At 64.1% G+C, this 20,266-nt stretch overlaps 5 protein-coding genes across 6 annotated transcripts; 3 read left to right on the top strand and 2 right to left on the bottom strand.

Annotated features, from left to right (window-relative positions):
- The first annotated feature begins 761 nt into the window (after window positions 1-761).
- Window positions 762-2,992, top strand: LOC139999469 (gonadotropin-releasing hormone II receptor-like). The gene is made up of 3 exons (XM_072027845.1): window positions 762-1,259; window positions 1,365-1,569; window positions 1,805-2,992. Exons 1-3 carry the CDS (start codon window positions 762-764, stop codon window positions 2,320-2,322), a joined length of 1,221 nt encoding a protein of 406 aa, XP_071883946.1. The 3' UTR covers window positions 2,323-2,992.
- RBM8A (RNA binding motif protein 8A) lies at window positions 2,789-5,542 on the bottom strand. The gene is made up of 6 exons (XM_072028002.1): window positions 5,396-5,542; window positions 4,398-4,457; window positions 4,186-4,263; window positions 3,787-3,923; window positions 3,540-3,676; window positions 2,789-3,295 (listed from the first exon to the last, which is right to left on the bottom strand). Exons 1-6 carry the CDS (start codon window positions 5,460-5,462, stop codon window positions 3,250-3,252), a joined length of 525 nt encoding a protein of 174 aa, XP_071884103.1. The 5' UTR covers window positions 5,463-5,542; the 3' UTR covers window positions 2,789-3,249.
- A 1,160-nt stretch (window positions 5,543-6,702) lies between these two features.
- Window positions 6,703-10,687, bottom strand: LIX1L (limb and CNS expressed 1 like). Its single transcript, XM_038172728.2, has 6 exons — window positions 10,373-10,687; window positions 9,206-9,369; window positions 8,653-8,793; window positions 8,079-8,174; window positions 7,715-7,792; window positions 6,703-7,628 (listed from the first exon to the last, which is right to left on the bottom strand). The coding sequence occupies exons 1-6, from the start codon at window positions 10,626-10,628 to the stop codon at window positions 7,386-7,388; spliced, it is 978 nt and encodes a 325-aa protein (XP_038028656.1). The 5' UTR covers window positions 10,629-10,687; the 3' UTR covers window positions 6,703-7,385.
- Window positions 10,688-11,221: 534 nt separating this feature from the next.
- PEX11B (peroxisomal biogenesis factor 11 beta) lies at window positions 11,222-15,223 on the top strand. The gene is made up of 4 exons (XM_038172727.2): window positions 11,222-11,367; window positions 12,252-12,367; window positions 12,462-12,663; window positions 13,622-15,223. Exons 1-4 carry the CDS (start codon window positions 11,312-11,314, stop codon window positions 13,995-13,997), a joined length of 750 nt encoding a protein of 249 aa, XP_038028655.2. The 5' UTR covers window positions 11,222-11,311; the 3' UTR covers window positions 13,998-15,223.
- Window positions 15,224-16,134: 911 nt separating this feature from the next.
- On the top strand, window positions 16,135-20,169 carry LOC119715421 (toll-like receptor 2). Of its 2 annotated transcripts, XM_072028210.1 has the most exons (3): window positions 16,135-16,279; window positions 17,115-19,108; window positions 19,208-19,856. In XM_072028210.1, the coding sequence occupies exons 2-3, from the start codon at window positions 17,139-17,141 to the stop codon at window positions 19,713-19,715; spliced, it is 2,478 nt and encodes an 825-aa protein (XP_071884311.1). In that variant the 5' UTR covers window positions 16,135-16,279; window positions 17,115-17,138; the 3' UTR covers window positions 19,716-19,856. The 2 variants fall into 2 exon arrangements, with proteins under 2 accessions (XP_071884311.1, XP_038028654.2); XM_038172726.2 differs by having other exon boundaries at window positions 17,115-20,169.
- Window positions 20,170-20,266: the final 97 nt, after the last annotated feature.

Genomic DNA, 20,266 nt, shown 5'->3' with positions numbered 1-20,266 from the left:
CTGGGGCTGGGGACATCGCCACAGGACACTGCTGAAGCTCTGGGGACACTGCTGGGGCTGGGGGGGCACCGTCATGGGGCACTGCTGGGGGCAGAGCTGGCAGCGGGTGGGTGACAGCACCCTGGGGACCCAGGGGCAGACAGACCCGAGGGGGAGCAGCACTGGGGGGAGGCTGGGGGGGGGCTGCACCCTGGGGGTGTGGGACAGGGGTGGCAGCAGCCACAGCCCCCCCCCCTGCTGTCAGGACCCCCTGCCCTGCCCCGGGGTGACCGGGGGGGCTCCTCCACCCCCTGCAGGGTCCCCGCGGTGGCCGAGGAGGAGGAGGAGGAAGGAGGACGAAGGACGCCCACTGAGAGGAGGTGATGCCAGCGGGCTGGGGGCCCCCCCCCACCCTGCTGCACCTGGAGGGCTCCTCAGGGTGAGCTGCAGCACCCCTGGGTGCCCCCAGAGCCCGCGGGTGCCCGGCTCCTTTATGCACCCACACCCCCAGGTCTTGGGTGGGCTCCGTCACTCGGGGTCCCCCCGGGGGCTGAGCCCCGACGCAGCTCGAGGCAGGGGAACAGGAGCCCCCCAAGGAGTCCCCCAAGGAACCCCCCGAGGAGCCCCCCAAGGAGCCCCCCAAGGAACCCCCCGAGGAGCCCCCCGAGGAGCCCCGAGGATGCTCAGCACCCCCCACCCCCCCCCCACACACCACCACCCCCCATCCCGGGGGGCTCATCCCCAGCGCGGCCCCCACCTCCCATCCCCATCCCAGCCCCGGCATGAACGCCACGGGGGCAACGGAGCTGCGGGAAGGGGGGCGGCGGCGGAGGCGGCGAGGAGCCCCCCCTCTGCCCACCTTCTCCACCGCCGCCAAGGTGCGGGTGGCGCTCACCTGCCTCCTCTTCCTCTCCTCGGCTTGCTGCAACGGGGCCGTGCTTTGGGCGGCCGCCCGAGCCCCCCGCCGGCGCCCCCCAGCCCGGGTGCGTTTGCTGATGGCCAACCTGGCGGCGGCCGACCTGTTGGTGACGGTGGTGGTGATGCCCTTGGACGCCGCCTGGAACGCCACGGTGCAGTGGTACGGGGGCGAGGCGGCGTGCCGGGGGCTGATGTTCCTCAAGCTGGCCGCCATGTACGCCTCGGCCTTCGTCACCGTCGTCATCGCCCTGGACCGCCACGCCGCCATCGTCACCCCCTTGGCCGTGGGGGGAGCCGAGAGGAGGAACAAGGCGCTGCTGGGCGCCGCCTGGGGGCTCAGCGCCCTGCTGGCTTTGCCGCAGGTGGGCGAGGATTTTGGGGACAGCGAGGATGAGGAGGAGGAGGAGGAGGGTGAGGGAGGAAGGCTGCTGACGGCCCCGTGTCCCCCCCCCCGATCCTACCCGCAGGCCTTCGTCTTCCACACGGTGAGCCGCTCGCGGCCGCGGCGCTTCGTGCAGTGCGCCACCGTGGGCAGCTTCGGGGCGCACTGGCAGGAGACGCTCTACAACATGTTCACCTTCGCCTGCCTCTTCCTGCTGCCGCTGCTCGTCATGGTGCTCTGCTACGGCCGCATCCTCGCCGCCATCTCGGGCAGGATGAAGGAGGCCGGCGGTGAGCGCGGGGGCTCCGCCACCACCTTTTTTTTCCCTCGTTTTATTCCCTTTCTTTGCCATTTTCTCCTCGTTATCACCCCGTCCTTTCTCCTCCTCGTTCACCTTCCCATCACCTTCCCATCTTCAGCATCCCCAAACCCTCCGTCCCTTCAGCTCCTCCCCAGCTCATTCACCATTAATTAACCCTAAAAATCGCCCCCTCCTTTTTTTGGCTCCTTTTTTCCTCCCCGCAGCCTCCTCCCGGGATTTCCAGCTCCGACGATCCTACAACCACATCCCTCGGGCTCGGATGCGCACGCTGCACATGTCCATCGCCATCGTGCTGACCTTCATCGTCTGCTGGACCCCCTACTACCTGCTGGGCCTCTGGTACTGGTTCTCCCCGGAGATGTTGACCCGCCAGAAGGTGCCGCCGGCCCTCAGCCACATCCTCTTCCTCTTCGGCCTCTTCAACACGTGCCTGGACCCGCTGGTTTACGGGCTCTTCACCGTGCATTTCCGCAGGGAGCTGCGGCGCGCCTGCCGCTGCGGCCGCCGGCGGCAGGAGCAGGACGGGGGGGAGGCGGCGCTCACCACCGGCTCCTTCCGAGCCTCCACCGCGGCCGGGAGGGCCGGGAGCAGTTTGGGGGGGGCTGGGAGCAGTTTGGGGGGCACCGGGAGCAGTTTGGGGGGCGCCGAGAGCCACGAGTTGGGGGCGCTGGGTCGGAGGTGCGAGCTGTGCCGCCGGCGGACGGTGGAGAGCTTCATGTGAGGGGTGGCACCGGCGATAACCTTGGGGTCTTTTCTCAGCAGGGGGCTTTTTTCAGGCCTGGGGGGGCTCCACGAGCACCTTTTCCCCTTGTGGGGTGGGGTGGGGACGGCGCGGGCGCCCCCCCGGGTGGGTTTTCCTTCCAGCCCCGCGGCAGCCGAGGGGGGAGCAGCACTGAGGGGTTGGGACAGGGGTGTGAGGAGCGCCAAAAGAAAGAGTTCTGGGGCAGAAATTCCTTCCAGGAGCTCCTTGGGGGGGTAAAATAATAAAACCCGACGTGTACACAGCCAAAAACGCGGGGAGGAGGCAACGGAGCCAAGGCACACAGGGGGTGAAATAAAGCGAATTTTTCCCCAAATGCTTGCACAAGAACCCAGCTTGCTCTGCCGGCGGCGACGCCCTGGTGCCATCAGCGGATTTTGGGCAAAGGAAACCTCAGCGAGGAGGCGAGGAAAGGAAACGGCGCAGCCACGGCTTCCGAGGATGTTTAATTAAGAACAATTAACGAGAGAATCGTACGGAAAAGAGGAGTCGCTCCAAAGGCCGCGAGCGAACGGAGCCAGCAGGGGCAGGAACCCCCTCGGGAGGTTTCAGGAACGTTCGTCGGGGGATTAGAAAATTTCTCTCCCAAAAAAGAGCGGCCCGGACGCTCGGGCTTCCCGAAATGAAACAACCGAGAATTGTTAATAAAAAAAAAAAAGAAAAAAAGACAAAAAATACACACAAAAAAAAAAAAACCTTGTGGGTTTGGTAAGAAACTGAGCTCCGGGGGCTGCGGCCACCACAAAACGCGTGGAGGAAACCCCCCGGGGAGCTGCTCGGGGCACCGGGCGGCCCCGCCTCAAACACCAGGTCCCAAAACCCCCCCCCGCCCCTCCCACAGCCTCCCAGTTCCCTCCCAGTAAGACGCTGGGCGGCGACTGGGATCCATCACCGGCGCCTCCTGTCCGGGCTCCTGCTCCGTCGGCGGCCGCCCCTGGAAGAGAGGCAAAGGCTCAGGGCCCCTCTAGGCCCTGGGGGGGGATTTATTTTGCCCCCCCCATGGGATGTGTCTGCCCCCGGGGACCCGATTCCCTCCCCCCAAGGTCCTGGGGGTCTTCGCCCACCTCCTGGGGCTCCCCCCCAGCAGCACAACGGAGCCCAATGAAACTTCACCGGGGTGGGGAGGAATTTTTGGGGAAAAAATAAACGGTTTTGGTCCCGCCACGGAGCCCCCTCACCTTCTTTTCCCTTTGGGGGGGCCCCTGACGAAGCACCAGTCCACGCTGATGGGCTGCCCCATCAGCTCCTGCCCGTTCAGCCCCTCCATGGCCGCCTGCGCCTCCTTGTAGGTCTCGTACTCCACCAGGGTGTAGCCCTGCGGGAAGAGCCCAAAATTGAGGGTGGGGGGGGAAATCAAATCCCCCTCCCCCAAAATTGAGGGTGGGGGGGGGGTAGGGAAGGGGGAGGAGGCGTGGCGGCGCCTACCTTCAGGTACCCCGTGCGCCTGTCCAGGTTGAGGTGGATGTTTTTGATCTCCCCGTACTCGGCGAATTTGTCGTGGATGTCCTCCTCCGTCGCCTCCTCGTGGACGCCCGTGACGAAGAGGATCCAGCCCTCAACCGCTGCACCGGGGGGGAAAAAAAATAATTACCGGGGGTGGGGGGCACATCCCATTGAAAAAAAAAAAAACAAAAAATCCAGCTGGGAAGCCCTGAGGGGATGGGAACGGGGAGAACGGGGATGGGAGCGGGGTTTTGGGCAACGCTGGGGGTGTGAGGTGAATCCCAGCGGGGTGGGGAAGGGCTCCGAGCCCCCCCTGAGCCCCCCCTGAGCCCCCTGAGCCCCCCCTGAGCCCCCCCCGAGCCCCCCAGTCCCGGTACTCACACCTCTGTGGGCCCGGCTCGTCGCCGTCCTGCTCCACGCTGTCGTAGTCCTCGCGCACGCGGGCCCGGGAGCCCTCCTCTGGGAAAAGGGAGAGAAAAAAAAATAATTGGGGAGCGCTGCCGGCACCGAACGCACCGAAAAGCCTTGAAACTGCCCCAAAATTGAGGCTGGGGCGGGAGGGAAGGGGAAAGTAGGAGGCTGCTGGTGCTCACCTGAGCCGAAGCCGCGTCCCTTGCGCTTCTTGGCCTTCTCCTTCAGCTTGTGGATGCTCTCTGCGGGGAGGGGGGGGGTGAGGGACGGGGCTGTCACCGGGGGACTGGGGGGGGCAACGGGGAAGGGGGGGGACACGGGGGAAGTGGTTGAGGAGTGGGGGGGTGGGACTGGGAATGGGAGCGGGATTGAGACTTGGTACAGGACTGGGAGCAGGATTGGGACTGGGATCAGGACCAGGACTGGACCGGGATCATGACTGGGACCAGGACTGGGACTGGGACCGGGATTAGGATTGAGACCAGGTCCAGGACCGGGATCTGGACCAGGACCAGGACCAGGATCAGGACCAGGACTGGACCGGGATCAGGACTGGGACTAGGTCCGGGATCAGGACCAGGATCAGGGCCAGGGACTGGGACCAGGACCGGGATCAGGATTGAGACCAGGTCCAGGACCGGGATGTGGACCGGGACCGGGACTGGGACCAGGATCAGAATCAGGATCAGGACTGGATCCAGGATCAGGATCAGGACCAGGACCGGGACCGCAACCAGGATCAGGACTGGACCGGGACCAGGACTGGGACCAGGTCCGGGACCAGGACCAGGATCAGGGCCAGGATCGGGACAGGGACCGGGATCAGGATCGGGATCGGGACTGGGACCAGGTCTGGGACCGGGACCGAGACTGCGGCCGGGCCCAGGACCAGGACCGGGACCAGGATCGGGATCAGGACTAGGTCTGGGACCAGGACTGGGACCGGGATCAGGACCGGGACTGGCACCAGGCCCAGGGATCAGCCCCAGGCCCGGTGCCGGCAGCAGCGGCCGAGCCCCGCGGGGCCGGAACCGGGACCCGGAGAGCCCCGAGCAGGCCCCGAACGGGCCCCTCAACCACAGCCCGGGCCGGGTGGCGCCCCCCAGACCCCCCCCACCGCCCCCGGCCGGCCCCGAGGGGAGGCAGCAGCGGGCGGGGCCCGGCCCCGAGCCGCCCCCACCGTCGCCATCCTCGTCCATGGCGAAGTCCTCCCCGCCCGCCTCATGCAGGTCCAGCACGTCCGCCATCTTGCCGCCTTCCGCCCCGCCGCCGCCGCCGCCGCCGCGGTGCACGACGGGAAGAGCGCCGGAAGCGGGGCGTCAGAGCGCCGCGGCCGCCGCCATGTTGGGAAGGGCACCGCCATGTTGGGAGGGGTGGCGCCATCTTGGTGAGGGCACCGCCATGTTAGGGGTGGCGCCATATTGGGAAGGGCACTGCCATGTTGAGGAGGGCGCCGCCATGTTGGGAGGGGTGGCGCCATCTTGGGGAGGGCACTTCCGTCGGGGGGGGTCGCCATCTTGGGGAGGTCAGCGCAGCTCGTCCCGCCCAGGCCGCCATGTTGGGAAGGGCGGGGGGATGCTTCTCCCCCCATTTTGGGGCCGTTACCCCTAAACCCAGGGGGGGGGCAGAAGGTGGGACCCCCCCCCCGCTGCCCCAAATCCCCCCCAGTGCCCCCAAAATGTCACCTCTGACCCCTCCCCTGCCCCCCCGAGGGGCCTGAGGACACGATGGTGGCCCCCCAACCCTCACGGCCCCCCCAGGAGGGGATAAAGCCAAGCTCTTTTTGGGTTGATTTCCCCCAGAAACGGGGCTCCCGCGAGCACGTCGTGGCCACGTCCGCACCGCTGGCCCTCAGCCCACCCGCAGCAGGTTGGGTCCAGCCCAAAATGCTGAAAAAAAGGGAAAAAACAGCAAAACGGGGAGCAGGGGGAGACGGCTGCTGCAGGACAGGCCTGGCAGGACACGAAGGGGGCCCCAGAGGGGGGAAAAAGAGGTAAAAAGGACAAAAATAAGACAAAAATAAAACAGGCGAGGGCCAGGCCTGGCTGCAGCCCCAGGGCTGGAGCCCGGAAAGCGTTTTCGCAGGCGGAAGAAAAGCTGGAATTAAAGAAAAAAGCTGGAATTGAAGAAAAAAGCTGGAATTTAACAGAAAAAGCTGGACTTAAACAAGGACAAATGTGGCTTTAGCAAGGAAAACCCCCAAAAAAAGAGGCTGGGGTCAATTGCGCGGCTGCGTCCTCGCCCAAAAAGGCTGGGCAAAAACCCTAAAACCCCATGACAAAGCCCCAAACCCCGTGACAAACCCCAAAACCCCATGAAAAAAAAACCAAAACCCCATGAAAAAAAAACACCCAAATCCCGTTAAAAATCCCCCAAATCCCATGAAACCCCCCCCAAAACCCTCTGGGGGTCCCGTGGAGGTGCCAAGGGCTCGGTGCTTAAATCCCAAACCCCGCGCCCGGACAAAAACCACCCCAAAAGCTGCCGGCCGCTTTAGGGTCACGTTTATGGACGCGTTACACATCGGCGGTGCTGCGTGAAGAGGCTGCGTATAAAAAAATATCTATATAAAAAAACCCCAAAAAGGGGCCGCTCAGGGCGAGAATACAAAATGAGGGGGGGGCCTAGAGCGGCGTTGGGACGGTCCCGAGGGGCTTCGTGCCTTTTTTTTGGGGGGAAAAAAGCAGAGAAAGGGCAAAGCTGTGCTGAGAAGCTCCCGGTCCTCGGTTTTCCTTCCTCCTCTTCCTCCTCCTCATGCCTGGCTGGCCCCAAAACCCCACAAAAATCCCTTTTGGGTTGAGACGGAGGGAAAAAGGGGAAAAAAAAGGCAAAAAAAACAGCTTCGCGGAGCAGGAGCCTCGCGGAGGCAGCGCCGCGGCCGTACCGCCAGGAAGGGTTAAGTGTTAGTGTTACAAAAACTGCTGCTTTTAGATAAAAAATTTAAAAAAATACATAAAAATAAAAAAAAAGGGGGGGCGGGAGGAGCTCGGCGATTTAGGATCAGGCCCGGAAGCGAGCACCGAAAAGCCCCAAAACCCTCGGGGCGCCGTTTTGGCTCCGTTTCCCCGCAAAATGTGCAAAAGGGACGAGATTTCGGGTGCCCTCCGGGTGCCCTATGTGTGCCCTATGGGCTCTGTGGGTTTTTTTTGGGGGCGTTTTTGGGGTGGGCCCTAACAGCCGGGGGGGTGCGCGCCCCCCAGTTGCCCGGCGGCCAGCATGAGGATGTCTTTTTTCTCCTTGTGGAAGCGCAGCTCCTTGCCGGCCAGCCGGGCTTCCTCCAGCTCCCTCTCGGTAGCCGCGAGCTCCCGGGAAAGGGCCCCGGGGTTGCCCTGCTCCCGGTTCACCCAGTCCGTGGCCATCTGGTTGCGGATGTCGTCGTCCAGGGCGCGGTGCGAGTAGTGGGCCAGCACCTCCTGGGGGGGGAAAAAGTGATAAAAAGGGGGAAATTACAAAAAAAAAAATAGGATTGAAAGGGGTTTTGGGGTGGGGGAGGGCTCACCTGGCGGGAGCACTGCCGCTCCCGCATGGCCTTCAGGCTGCCGTTCCAGTGAAGCAGCTGGAAAACCGTCATCAGCTCCTGCCGGGGGGGGGAAAAGGGGGAAATTTTAGGATTTGGGGAGCCCCTCGAGGTTCCACAAGTCCCCCCCCCCAGGCTACGTTTCCCAAATTTATTATTTTAGTGATTAAAATCCACGAAATGGGGAGATTGAGGCGGTGCGGACAGGAATTAAAAAGCAATTCAAATTTTTGGGGTCTCGACAGCTCAGCTCAGAGCCAAACCCACGCGCGGACCCCAAAAATTTCCCCCCCTGGAGGATGAACCTGACCCCCCCCCCCAAAACGCGAAATGGGGTGGGAGGTACCTGGAACTCCAGCATGGATTTCCCCTTGTTGGACTCCAGCATGAAGCGGAAGGCGCCGATCCCGGTGTTGGGGTTGTCAGCCTCCTCCCGGTTGCCCTGCGGGGGGGGGGGGGAAATTTTGGCACGGGGGCTGCTCCCCAAATCCCCCCCACCCACCCCACATCCCCTTCCCTCGATAAAAACCCAGAGGAGCACAAGGAGGGGACAAAAAAATTAAAACCTTAAAACCCAAACAGAAGCGGAGAGCTCCCAGCTGCAAAAAAAAAAGGGCTAAAATTGGGCCAGGGGAGTTTTAGGGTGGATATTAGGAAAAATTTCTTTACCAAAAGGGTTGGGTCTTTAAAAAAAGACTTAAAAAAAAGTTTTTAAAAGACGTTTTAAAGTTTAAAAAGTTTTTTAAAAGATGCAGAGCTCAGGGATATGGTTTAGTGGGGACTGTTAGCGTTAGGTCAGAGGTTGGACTCGGTGATTTTGAGGTCTCTTCCGACCTAGAAATTCTGGGATTTTGGGGTTTTGGGAAAAGGGGAAGTTTCCCGGCACGATTTGAGGGTTCCCTCCCCGCCCCGAGGCTCACGTTGAAGGAGGCCAGCGCCTCAGAGACGCTCTTCTCGATGAACTCGTCGGTGATGCGGCGCGAGGGGTGCTCGTTGAACACCGAGTTCATCAGCGCGATCTTGGCGGCGCTCCGCCGCGCCTCGGCTTTGGTGGGGCAGAACTGGGGGGGGGGAGAGAAAAAACGGGGTTAAAACCCCCCGGGATCCTCCTGCTCTCGCTGTTTGGGTTTTTTTTTGGGAGATTTCGAACCAGACTTGCCCAGAAAGGGGCTGCACATCAGGTGCTGTGATGTTTCCTTGATTGTTTTGGGGTCTTTTAAAGAGATTTAGGGTCAAAACCGGAGATATTTGAGAAATTATTGCTCCACCCTATAAACACATCCCCCCACCCAGCCCCGTGAAGGACGACTAAATATCAAAATTAATCTAAAAGTTGTCATTATTTGTTTTTTTTCCCCCAAAACACCGCGTTGTGCAGCTCAGCGCTGCACAGCTCCAAGCCCGTCACACATAGGGAACGCGGCGCAGCACATAAAGTGCCGTTTCCAGCCAAATTTCCCCCAAAAACCCTACCTGGAAGCTGCCGAAGCAGCTGCCCCCCGGCAGCGTGACGTAGCAGACGTAGGGGGGGCTGCTGGAGGGCACCATCTCGTAGACCACCAGCGCCCCGTTCCTCAGCTCGGCCCCCCGCGACTGCTTCATCTGCCAGAACTCCTGCAGCGCCTCCACCACGTTCACTGCGGGGGCACCAACGGGGTCAGGGGGGGAAAGAGGAAAAAAAATGGGTTAAAAACCTCAATATATGCTAATAATTCACCTCCAGCTCCTTCCTTCATTAATAATTTGGCAGGGGGGTGCAGAAACCCCCTCAGCACCCCCCCTCCGAGCCCTTTTTCACCTCAGCAGATGTTCCCAAGCTGCGTTTTGGGGTGTTTTGTGTGTTTTTTTTTGGTTAAGTACACCAAAATATGCGGTTTTCAACTGAAAACTGCCCCAAAGCCCTGGGGATAACACCAAGGGATGAGCACAGTCCCCACGCAGTCCAGTTCCCGTCCCACTGAGGGGCACAAAAATGGGGATTCGGAGACCAAACCCCATCCAGGGAAGGGTTTGGAGCCCACAGTGACCAAAACGGGCAGTTTTCAACCCAATATTTCAGCCCCCTCATCTCGTTAACTCCCTGTCCTGGTACCAAAGCGATGCTGGGGGCAGAATTTGGTCCTGTGCCCACCGCGCAGCCTGAGGGTGAGCCCCAAAAAGCCCCCAAATCCCCCCAAAAATGGGAAGGGGGGGGAAAACGGGGTCAGGAATTGAGTGGGGGGGGTCCCAAGGACCCCAAAAGGACCACAGGGTAGGGGAAAAAGGGGAAGGGGGGGTAAAATAGAGGGGGGGGCTTCTCAGGGATGCTGTGGGGATGGAAAATAAAGGGGGGGGGGTCTGAAGACGCCCCCTCCGTGAGGGGAAAATATGGGGAGGGGGTCTCAGGGAATGGCTGGGGGGGCAAAAATTGGTGAGTTGGGGGTAAAAAATGGGGGGGGGGGTCCCAAAGACCCCTGGGGGGGTCAAAAAATATGGGGGTGGGCGTAAAGAGCTTGGGGGGGCAGAAAATGGGGGGGGGGGGGGGAAGAAGAAGAGGGGGGCTTCTCAGGGACCCCCGGGGGGGCAAAAACCGGGGTGTGAGGGGCAAAAAACGGGGAGGGGGCTTCCCAAAGACCCCCGGGGGGGGCTTCTCCCACTCACCGCGGCCGTAGCCCTGCGTGTGCTTGGCGAAGCTCCGCACCACCGCCTCCACCGCCTCCCTCAGCACGGCGGGGGGCCCGGCACCGGGCTGGGGGGGGGGCTGCGACAACGCGGCGGGGCCCTGCAGCCCCAAAGAAGAGGGCAGCGGAGGGGGAGGAGGCGGAGGAGGCCCCGCCGAGGCTCCGGCGAGCCCGGCCCGCAGGGAGCGGAGCGTCCCCACCCCCGGCTGCAGCCGCTGCGCCCGCACCGACTCCATGGCGGCCGCCGCCACCGCCTCCTTCTTCTCCTCACGGGGCCCCCGCTGTCACTCAGCGCCCCGCTGGCCAATGGGGGAGCGGATCGCCTCAGGGAGGGGGCGGGAGGAAAGCGGTGGGTGGCCAATGGGAGGGCGGATCGCCTCAGGGAGGGGGCGGGAGGAGAACGGGAAGGCGGCCAATGGGGGAGCGGATCGCCTCAGGGAGGGGGCGGGAGGAAAGCGGTGGGCGGCCAATGGGAGGGGAGAGGAGGAAGGGGGGAAGGTGGGGCAAAGAGGGGGTGGGGCAATCAGGGGAGAGCCAATCAGGGGAGCGCTGGAGGGGTTGACCAATCACAAGTGAGGGAGGAAGGGGAACGGACCAATCGCAGCGCAGGGAGGGCGGTGAGCGATGGGGAGGGAGCGAATCAAACGCGGAGCGCCGAGGAGGGGGCGGGGACTCAACCCTAACAACCTGACGGAGCGGGGAGAAAGGGGGCGGGGCAGCGAGAAATTGACCAATGGCCGCGCTTTACGGCGGGGCGGGGGCGGGGCCTTCCACAACGAGCCAATCACAGCTTCTGTTTTCACTCGGGGGGGCGGGACCTGGGCGGCGATCAACCAATAGGGGCGGACCCTTCTTTTTTGTCCCTCGGCGGCTCCCGTCGCTTTCCCGGAAGTGGCGGCGGCGGCGGCGGGGCGCGGCCATGGAGCCCTGGGTGCGCTTCAGCGCCCAGAGCCAGGCCCGGGAGCGGCTCCTCAGGTGCGGGGCCCTCGGGGGGGGGCGGCGGGGGGGGTCCGGGACCCCTCGGCTCAGCCCCGGGGGCTCCTCGAGGTGGTCCCGGGGCCCCTCAGGGTGGCCCCAGGCCCCTGACACCGCTCCTGGGCCCCCTCTTGGTGGTCTTGGGACCCCCGACACCAGCCCAGAGCCCCTTTTGGTGGTCCCAGGGCCCCTCTTGGTGGTCCCAAGACCCCTGACACCAGCCCAGAGCCCCTCTTGGTGGCCCCAGGGCACTTCTTGGTGGTCCCAAGACCCCCAGCACTAGCCCAGAGCCCCTTTTGGTGGTCCCAAGACCCCTGACACTAGCCCATGGCCCCTCTTGGTGGTCCCGAGACCTCTGACACCAGCCCAAGGCCCCTCTCGGTGGTCCCTGGGCCCCTCTCGGTGGTCCCTGGGCCCCTCATGGTGGTCCCAAGATCCCTGACACCAGCCCAGGGCTCCTCTCAGTGGTCCCAGAGCCCCTCTTGGTGGTCCCAAGACCCCTGACACCAGCCCAGGGCCCCTCATGGTGGTCCCAGGGCCTCTCTTGGTGGTCCCAGGACCCTTCTTAGTAGTCCTGAGACCCCTGACACCAGCTCAGGGCCCCTCTTGGTGGTCCCGGGACCCCTGACACCAGCCTAGGACCCCTCACAGTGGTCCCTGGGCCCCTCACGGTGGTCCCAAGACCCCTGATGCTAGTCCAGGGCCCCTCTTGGTGGTCCCAGGACCCCTGACACCAGCCCAGGGCCCCTCTTGGTGCTCCTGGCCCCCCCAGCACCAGCTCAGGTGGTCCCAGGGCCCCTCTTGGTGCTCCTGGGCCCCCAGCCACAAATCCCAGACCCCCTCTCGATGCTCCCAGCCCCCCCCGACCCCTTTCTCTCTTTCAGGGCCGCTCAGTACGGCTGCGCCCTGGCCGGGGCAGCGCTGCGGAGGAACGGGGCGAGCGCCGAGCTGCTGGCGCGGGTCCGGCAGCTGGAAGCACACCTCAGCCTGGGCCGAAAACGTGAGGTTTTTTTTTGGGGGGGGGGGGCTCTGGGGGGCTCCGCGCCCCTCGTGTGGCCCCCTTTTAACCCCCGGGGGTGGGCTCCGTCCCGCAGTGCTGCGCCTGGGGGGCTCGGCCGAGGCGCTGGAGGCGGCCAAGCGAGCCATCCACCTGTCGGACGCCGTGCTGCGCTTCTGCCTCACCCTCAGCCACCTCAACAGGGCTCTCTACCTGGCCTGCGACAACGTCCTCTGGGCCGGCAAGGCGGGCTTGGCCCCCGCCGTGGATCAGGAGAAGTGGAGCCAGAGGTCCTTCAGGTGAGGGGTGAGGGCTGGGGGGCTGCCCCCCCGCCTCCCTGGGGGCTGGGATGGGATTTGAGCCCTCCCTGAGAGCCCCGGGTGAGGGTTTGTCCCCATCTCATCCTGCACTGTGAGGATTTCTCCTGATTCAATCCCTTCTCACGGGGATTTCTCCCCATTTCCTCCCTCCCTGCAAGGATTTCTTTCGATTTTACCCCTCCCTGCAGGGATTCCTCTCCATTTCATCCCTCCCCACGGGGATTCCTTCCCATTTCACTCCTCCCAGCAAGGGTTTCTCCCCATTTCATCCTTCTCTGCGAGGATTTCTTTCAATCTGATCCCTCCCTGCAGGGATTCCTCCCCATTTTGTCCCCCTCTTCAAGGATTTCTCCCCATTTCACCCCTCCCCACAGGGATTCCTCCCCATTTCATCCCTCCCTACGAGGATTTCTCCCAATTCAATCTCTCCCCACAAGGGTTTCTCCCCATTTCATCCCTCCCTGCGGGGATTTCTCCCCATTTTGCCCTTCCCCACGAGGATTCTTCCCCATTTCATCCCTCCCTATGCATATTCCTCCCCATTTCGTCCCTCCCCACAAATATTTCTCCCGATTCAATCTCTCCCCACAAGGGTTTCTCCCCGTTTCACCCCTCCCTGTGGGGATTCCTCCCTATTTCATCCCTCCCCGCAAGGATTTCTCCCCATTTCATCCCTCCCTACGAGGATTTCTCCCAATTCAATCTCTCCCCACAGGGATTTCTCCCCATTTTGCCCTTTCCCACAAGGATTCCTCCCCATTTCACCCCTCCCTGCGAGGCTTCCTCCCCTCCCTGCCCCTCACTAACAGCCGGGACCAGAACGTGGGCGACACCACCCCCCTCCCACCCTCCTGGTGGGCATTTTAACAACCTCCTCCCCCTCTCCACGAACCCACGGCCGAGAACTCCTCTCTCTCTGCCCCCCCTCACCCCGCAGGTACTATCTCTTCGCCCTGATCGTCAACCTGAGCCGGGACGCCTACGAGCTGCGGGTGCTGATGGATCGCGAGGCCAACGGGAAGAGGCTGAAAGGCTCCGAGGGGAGGCAGCAGCAGCGGCAGCACCGCCCCGAGGCCGGGCTCCAGCAGCTGGGGCTGAGGCTGCAGCTGGAGCTGCGGCTGCTGCTCCGCGTCCTGCGCAGCAACCCCCCCCTGCTGCTGGATTTGCTGAAAAACGCCTGCGACCTCTTCATCCCCCTGGACAAGCTGGGGCTGTACCGGAGCAGCCCGGCTTTCGTGGGGCTGTGCGGCCTCGCCTCCTCCGTCCTCTCCATCCTCACCATCCTGCACCCCTGGCTCAAGCTGAAGCCGTAGCCGATTTTGGGGGTCTTGTTGTTGGGCTCCCCGGCTCGAAACCAGCCTGGGGACGTTTTGGGGGGGCGCTGGGGCACGCCACAAAGCTGCTGTGGGGCCTGGGTGTGCATTCACCGAGGGGCAGAGCGGCTCGGGGCAGGCTGAAGGAGCTCACGCGGTGCCCAAATCCCCGGGGAGCTGCTGCTGCTGCCCCCCCCCTCTGCTCCCCCAAAGGATTTCGGCTCCTCCCCGTCCACAGCAGAGCTCACCAGGCTGCTCTGGGGGGGGTTCAACACCTCCCCTCCCCTCTTCAGGGGGCTCCCCGGGGTCTCTTTAGCTGGGAAACTGTTTGCTGCTGCCCTGCAGCCACTCGGGGGGGGTTTCTCCAGACTTTGGGGGGGTTAAACCTGAGGGTGGGGTGTCCCCGGTGCCCCCCCGGGGCCCGTTTTGACATCGGATTTTCCTTTTAAGCAGCCTCGGCCCTAAAGGGTTGCACGGGGGGGAGTCGGAAGGACTCGGGCTGCGGAGCCGGGGTGAGTGCAGGGTGCTGGCGGCGGATCTGAGGTGAGCCCACGGCGGGACCCCCCCCCCCAAAAAAAAAAAAGGAGATTTCCTCTCCTGCTCCTTTCCTGCAGCCCCAGCGGGGGAAGAAGCGGCTGCAGCGAGGAGATCTCTGCCCCGGGGGGGTCCCTGGGTTCCTCCTGGCTTTTAGGAACACTTTTATTTGATTGAAATGCACCTGGCACACACTTTGCTTTTCCTGGGGGGGCTTCAGGAGCTTGGGGCAGAGCCGGGGGGGCTGCGGCTGTGTCAGGGGAGTCCCCCCCAGCCCCCCCAGCCCGGCTTCTCTGCGGGTGCTTTGTGGGGAGGGAAGAAAAACGCAGTCTGACCCCACAAATCCTGCGAGAAGCTGGGGGGGCGATTTCTGAGGGTGGGGGCACCAAGCTCACAGCTGGGGGGGCTGCAAACCAAGCACGCCCCCCCCCTCGGATCCTTGGGGCTCCTGGCTGAGATTTTGGGTCCGGCTCGGAGGAAGAGAGCGAAACAATCGTGGGGGTGGAAGGGGCCCAGCACCCTCCTGCCCCCCCCCGGGAGCGACGTTTCCACCTGCAGAGGTTTGGATGAAGCAGGGGGGGGCCGTGCAGGACCCCCCCCTCCCCGCTGCGTGCATCCTGCCCTGGAAGCAGCCCCCCCGTGCCCCCCCCAGGTCCCTTTGTGGAGCTGCTCATTAAACCCAGCTGCCGAGCCCCGTCGGGTTCTGGGATTTTTTTTAATCTTTTTTTTTATTTTTTTGGCTGCTTTTTGGCTCCGTTCTGCTTTTGGATGAGTTTTGTCAGCGCTCAGCTCGGCGTGGGGGGGGGGTCCTGGCCGTGCCCCCAGCCTCACAGAAAGGTTTGGGGGAGCCCCGTGGGTTTTGGGGGGCTGCAGAGCTCGGGGGGGGGGGGCAGCAGCTCCAGGGTCTCGCCTGGTGCCTCAAATTGGGGTGCTGGGGGGCACGGGGGGGTCCTCAACCCCTGGGGGGGGGGGTCCCAAGGTGGAGAGGATTGGGGTCACCTCTGCCCCCCCCCAGCAAGGTGCGGGCTGGGGGGGCACTGGGGGGAGTGGGGGTGTGCAGGGGGTGCAGGTGGCTGCTGGGGGGGGGCACTGTGGTGCTGTCACACCCCCCCCCGGGGCTGTTTTTGGGAAATTTTCCCAGATTTGGGGCTTGGGTAAAGGGTGAACGTCCCCAGGAGGGGTCACGGGGGGGGGGAAAGCGGAAGAAAATCCCGATTGTGCAACGGGAGGGGGGGGGGTGAAAAGGGTTGGGGGGGGGAGAAAACAGCTCGTGTGAGCGGGGCCGGGGTTAACGGCGGTGGCGGTGGGGAGAAAAAGTCGTGGTTTTGGTTAAAAACCACAAAAACCAGCCAACAGGAGGGGTTGCGCTCCCGGGGGGGGGGCTGGGGGAGGGACGGAGCAGGTGGCGGGGCTGGACTGGGAATACTGGGCTGAACTGGGGGTGTCAGCCCCATACAACCTGGACTGGGGGGAGGGCCGTGTATGGTTTTTTTTTTATTTTATTTTATTTATTTTATTATTTTTTTTGGGGGGGGGGGGGTTGATCGGTTCTCCCGGCCTCCCGAGGGCGGGGAAGCGGCGCTGGGCTTGGCTTCGGGAACTCGGAAGGGGAGGGTGCTGGGTGTTGGGTGCTGGCCCCCCCCCCCACCCCCAGCTCCTTGTCCACCTTTAACCATGGGGCCGTGCCCCCCCTCGGCCCCCCCCAGCTCCCCACCGAGCGCTGCCAACCCCGGAGGCTGCCGGAGCAGGTAGGAAAAGGCCGGAATCCCGCACGTGGGCAGGGGGCGAGTTGGGTTTTTGGGGGATTTAGCCCCAAAAAATCCCCCCCAGGATCCTGCCCCCCCCCGGGGGGGGACGTACCTGGCAGCGTCCCGGTGTTTTCGCTGCCCTCGTTGAGGTTGTTCCGCTCGGGGCAGGGACGGGACGATTTCCCATCTGGTTTTCTCCTCCAGTTTCCTGTTGTTTTTTTTTTTATTTTTTTTTCACCCCCCCCCCCCGGTAATAAAATGCCAGAACTCTGGCTGGAAGCGCTGCCAGGGAGCACGAGTTTTGGTCTGTGCGAAAACTCATATTATTTGGGGTTTTATTAAAAAAAAAAAAAAGTCCCCAAAGCAGAGCGGGGGGCTGAAAGCTGCGCCCCGGGGGTCTGCCGGGGGGCAGGGCTCAGCGGGGCCCCCCCATGCACCTGGAAGTGGCCCCCCCCAGCCAAGGGGGGGTCCCCAAGTCCCTTGGGATCCAGTCCTTGGTCCCATGGGGTCAGATCGCCCAGCCCTCACTGGGATCAGGTGCGCTGCCCCCCCCCTCACCCCTGATCCAGTCCCAAATGCCCCCCAGGATCCAGTCCCTGCCCCCAGTTTGCCCCCGGGATCCAGTCCCGGATCCCCTCGGACCCTTGGGACCCCACCGCTGCCCCCCCCCCCCCATCAACTCCCTGACCCCATTGGGATCACCGGCCCCCAGCCTTCACCCCCCCTCACCTCTGCCCTTCCCCACCCCACAGGGACACCGCCAGCGGTGCCGGCACCCACGGGGGGTGCCCCCCGGCCCCCCACCGCTGACCCCTTTCTCCTCTCTCCCCCACAGCTCAGCCCCACGGGGCCGCCCCGGATGCCCCATCCAGCCCCATCCCCGGCTCCCTGTGGGCCGGCTGCGGCCCCCCCGTCCCCCCCACGATGCCGAGGGGTCCCTGGGGAGGCGATGAGGCCGTGGCCGGCCTCCGGCACCGGCGGGCTGCGCTGCGCCGTGCTGCTGGCGCTGGCGGGCACGGCGGTGCTGCTGCCCTGCCGCTTGGCCGACCGCAACCAGACCGGGCTGTGCAAGGGCTTGAGCCTGGTCCGGGTTCCCCGGGGGCTCCCCGACGGCCTCCAGAGCTTGGATTTATCCTACAACAAGCTGCGGGAGATCACGGCGGCCGATTTGGCCGGCTTGCCGCAGCTGCGCAGCCTGGACCTGGGCTACAACAACATCTCGCGCATCGCCCCCGACGCTTTCCTCTCCAACGTGCTCCTGGAGCGGCTGCGGCTCTTCAACAACTCCTTGGCCTTCATCCCGGCCCCGGCGCTGCGCCCCTTGGCCAACCTGCGTTGGTTGGACATGTCCAACAACCCCTACGGCAGCGCGGCGCTGGACGGCGTTTTCGGGGAGCTGCGGCACCTGCGGGTGCTCTCCATGGGGGGCCCGCTGCTGCGCGACGTGGCCCGGGGGGATTTGGCCGCCCTGAAGGACACGGCCCTGCAGAAATTCGCCTTCAAGTCGGCCTCCAGCTTACGGAGCTACGAGGCCGGGGCTTTCTCCTGGCTCAACACCACCGAGCTGTGGTGCGACATGGCCCTGGACGGGAGCGCGGCCGCCCTGCCCGTGCTGCTGCGGGACCTGCGGGGCAAACCCTTGGAGTACCTGCGCTTCCGCAACCTCTTCGAGTTCACCTACTACCAGGGCGCCCAGGATCCCTTCTCCGGCTTGGCCGAGCTGGAGGCCACCACACTGGTCTTCTACCGGGGCAAATTCAACGAGAACCTGCTGCGCCTGGCCCTGCTCAACGTGCAGCGGTCCCGCGTCCGCCAGCTGGAGCTGGTGGCCATCGACTTCGCCCGCTCGCCCCAGTGGAACAGCTCCGGGGTGGGCTCCGTCGCCCCCCAGCTCGACCGCCTGCTGCTGCAGGACATCAGCAACCCCGACGTGCTGCGCTACGACTGGACCTTCACCTGGCTGCGCGGCGTGGCCGCCCTCCTCATCCTCAACGTCAACTTCAACTACGTGCCCTGCGACGCCTGGGGCGAGATGCGCAGCGTGGAGCTCCTCGACATCTCCCGCAACCGCCTGGAGGACGCCTACATCTACAACCAGCGCTGCCACTACGGCGGCGTCATGCCCAAGCTGCGGGACTTGGTGCTGGCCAACAACCGGCTCCAGAGCCTGGCCGGGGTGGCCTCGCTCACCCGCACGTGGCCCCGGCTCGCCCGCCTGGACCTCAGCCACAACGCTTTGGGTGGTCTGCAGGAGACGTGCCAGTGGGGGCCCACCTTGCGCTGGCTGGCCCTGCACCACAACAGGGTGACGGCGGCCACTTTCGGGTGCCTGCCCACCACCCTGGAGTATTTGGACCTCTCGCACTCGCAGCTCGACCGCTTGGACATGGCTTACTTCGCCCGGAGCCCCCGGCTGCGGGAGCTGCTGCTGAGCGGCAACAAGATCAAATTCATCCCCTCGGAGTGGAGCTGCTCCAGCCTGGAGGCGTTGGCCATCGACGGCAACTCCTTCGGCGTCATCACCCGCGGCTCCTTCCTCAACATGCCGCGCCTCGCCAACCTGACGGCCGGCAACAACCCCTACCACTGCACCTGCGACCTCTACGGCTTCTTGCGGGACACTCAGCGGCGGGGCCGGCCCCGTTTGGGCGACTGGCCCCAAAACTGGACCTGCTACCACCCCGAGGCGCTGCTGGACACCCCGGTGGCCTCCTACTCCCCATGGCCGCTGGAGTGCGACGTGCCGGCGCTGGTGGCCGTGGCGGTGGCCAGCACGGCGGTGGCGGTGGCGGCGTTGGCGGCGTTGTGCTGGAAGCTGGAGGCGTGCTGGTACGTGCGGGCCACGTACCGGTTGCTGCGCTCCAAATATCGCTCCGGCCATGCCGGCACCGAGCGGCGTTGCCTCTACCATGCCTTCATCTCCTACAGCCGCGCCGACGCCGAGTGGGTGCGCCGGGAGCTGCTGCGGCGGCTGGAGAGCGCCGAGCCCCCCTACCGGCTCTGCATCCACGAGAGGGACTTCGTGCCGGGCCGTTGGATCATCGACAACATCGTGGAGAACATCGAGAACAGCGCCAAGGTCATCTTCGTCCTCTCCCGCAGCTTCGTGGACAGCGAGTGGTGCAATTACGAGCTTTACTTCGCCCACCAGCGGGCGGTGGGCTTGGGCTACCAGGACGTCATCCTGGTGGTCAAGGAGCCCATCGACGTGCGGGGCTTGCCGCGGAGATTCGCACGCCTGCGGAAGATGTTGGGCTCCAGGACCTACCTGGAGTGGCCCCGCGAGCCCGGCCGCCAGCCCTTCTTCTGGATGCAGCTCCGCAGCCTCCTGGGGACCCCCGGGGGGCTCGGAGGTGGCGAGGAGGAGACGGACGTGGATGCCACCAGCACCGCCACCAGCACCGGCACCGTTGTCACCGCCACCACCAGCACGTAGCTGTTGCCCAAGCACCGTGTCCCACCCTGAGATGGCTCCGGGGATGGTTTTTGGGGTGTCCTCCCCCCCTTTTCGGGCACCCTGGGGGGCTGGAGCAGCCCCTGCCTCGGTTTCCCCAAGTGGGGGCAGGAGGGGAAGGGGGCGCCGAGGTCCCCAGAGGCTCGCAGTGGGGCAGGAGATGGAGACAGCGTCCAGGAGTGGCCCCGTCCCTTGGTGTCCCCTGCGCCCGGGGGGGGCCCGATCCTGTCCTTTTGGGGTGGGGGTGGAGTGGGGAGGGGGCACGGTGTCACCCCCCCTTACGGGACAAACCTGCTCGAGGATCCCTGCCCCGATGGGCAACCCATCGCCCCCTTCTTTCCTCTCCCCCCCCTTTTTTTTTTTTTGGTGATTTCTCCAATTTTGCATCAATTTCTTTTTTTTTTTTTTTTCTTTTTTTTTTTCCCCCTAACTCCGTCCGCCTAAAAAAAAAAAAAAAAAAGAAAAAAAAAATCACAACGCCGCCCGGCTGTTTATTTTTAGCAGCCAATTGCGACGTCTCCAAGATGAAGGAG

The sequence above is a fragment of the Anas platyrhynchos genome, chromosome 26 (genome assembly GCF_047663525.1).
Source record: "Anas platyrhynchos isolate ZD024472 breed Pekin duck chromosome 26, IASCAAS_PekinDuck_T2T, whole genome shotgun sequence".
NCBI classification, from domain to species: domain Eukaryota; kingdom Metazoa; phylum Chordata; class Aves; order Anseriformes; family Anatidae; genus Anas; species Anas platyrhynchos.
The sequence above is the reverse complement of the archived record's forward strand: the minus strand, read 5'-3'. Positions and strand labels throughout refer to the sequence as shown.

Bases quoted from the DNA above. Each gene is read 5' to 3' on its own strand.
- RBM8A (XM_072028002.1), bottom strand. From the start codon at position 5,462: ATGGCGGACGTGCTGGACCTGCATGAGGCGGGCGGGGAGGACTTCGCC. The intron at 4,264-4,397 runs GTGAGCACCAGC...CCCTTTTCCCAG, and splicing joins GGGACGCGGCTTCGGCTCAG to AGGAGGGCTCCCGGGCCCGC. The intron at 3,924-4,185 runs GTGAGTACCGGG...CCCCCGGTGCAG, and splicing joins CGAGCCGGGCCCACAGAGGT to CGGTTGAGGGCTGGATCCTC.
- PEX11B (XM_038172727.2), top strand. From the start codon at position 11,312: ATGGAGCCCTGGGTGCGCTTCAGCGCCCAGAGCCAGGCCCGGGAGCGG. The intron at 11,368-12,251 runs GTGCGGGGCCCT...TCTCTCTTTCAG, and splicing joins GCCCGGGAGCGGCTCCTCAG to GGCCGCTCAGTACGGCTGCG. The intron at 12,664-13,621 runs GTGAGGGGTGAG...CTCACCCCGCAG, and splicing joins TGGAGCCAGAGGTCCTTCAG to GTACTATCTCTTCGCCCTGA.
- LOC119715421 (XM_038172726.2), top strand. From the start codon at position 17,139: ATGCCCCATCCAGCCCCATCCCCGGCTCCCTGTGGGCCGGCTGCGGCC.
- LOC139999469 (XM_072027845.1), top strand. From the start codon at position 762: ATGAACGCCACGGGGGCAACGGAGCTGCGGGAAGGGGGGCGGCGGCGG. The intron at 1,260-1,364 runs GTGGGCGAGGAT...TCCTACCCGCAG, and splicing joins CCCTGCTGGCTTTGCCGCAG to GCCTTCGTCTTCCACACGGT. The intron at 1,570-1,804 runs GTGAGCGCGGGG...TCCTCCCCGCAG, and splicing joins CAGGATGAAGGAGGCCGGCG to CCTCCTCCCGGGATTTCCAG.
- LIX1L (XM_038172728.2), bottom strand. From the start codon at position 10,628: ATGGAGTCGGTGCGGGCGCAGCGGCTGCAGCCGGGGGTGGGGACGCTC. The intron at 9,370-10,372 runs GTGAGTGGGAGA...GTGCCCCCGCAG, and splicing joins CACGCAGGGCTACGGCCGCG to TGAACGTGGTGGAGGCGCTG. The intron at 8,175-8,652 runs GTGAGCCTCGGG...CCCCCCCCGCAG, and splicing joins AGGCGCTGGCCTCCTTCAAC to GGCAACCGGGAGGAGGCTGA.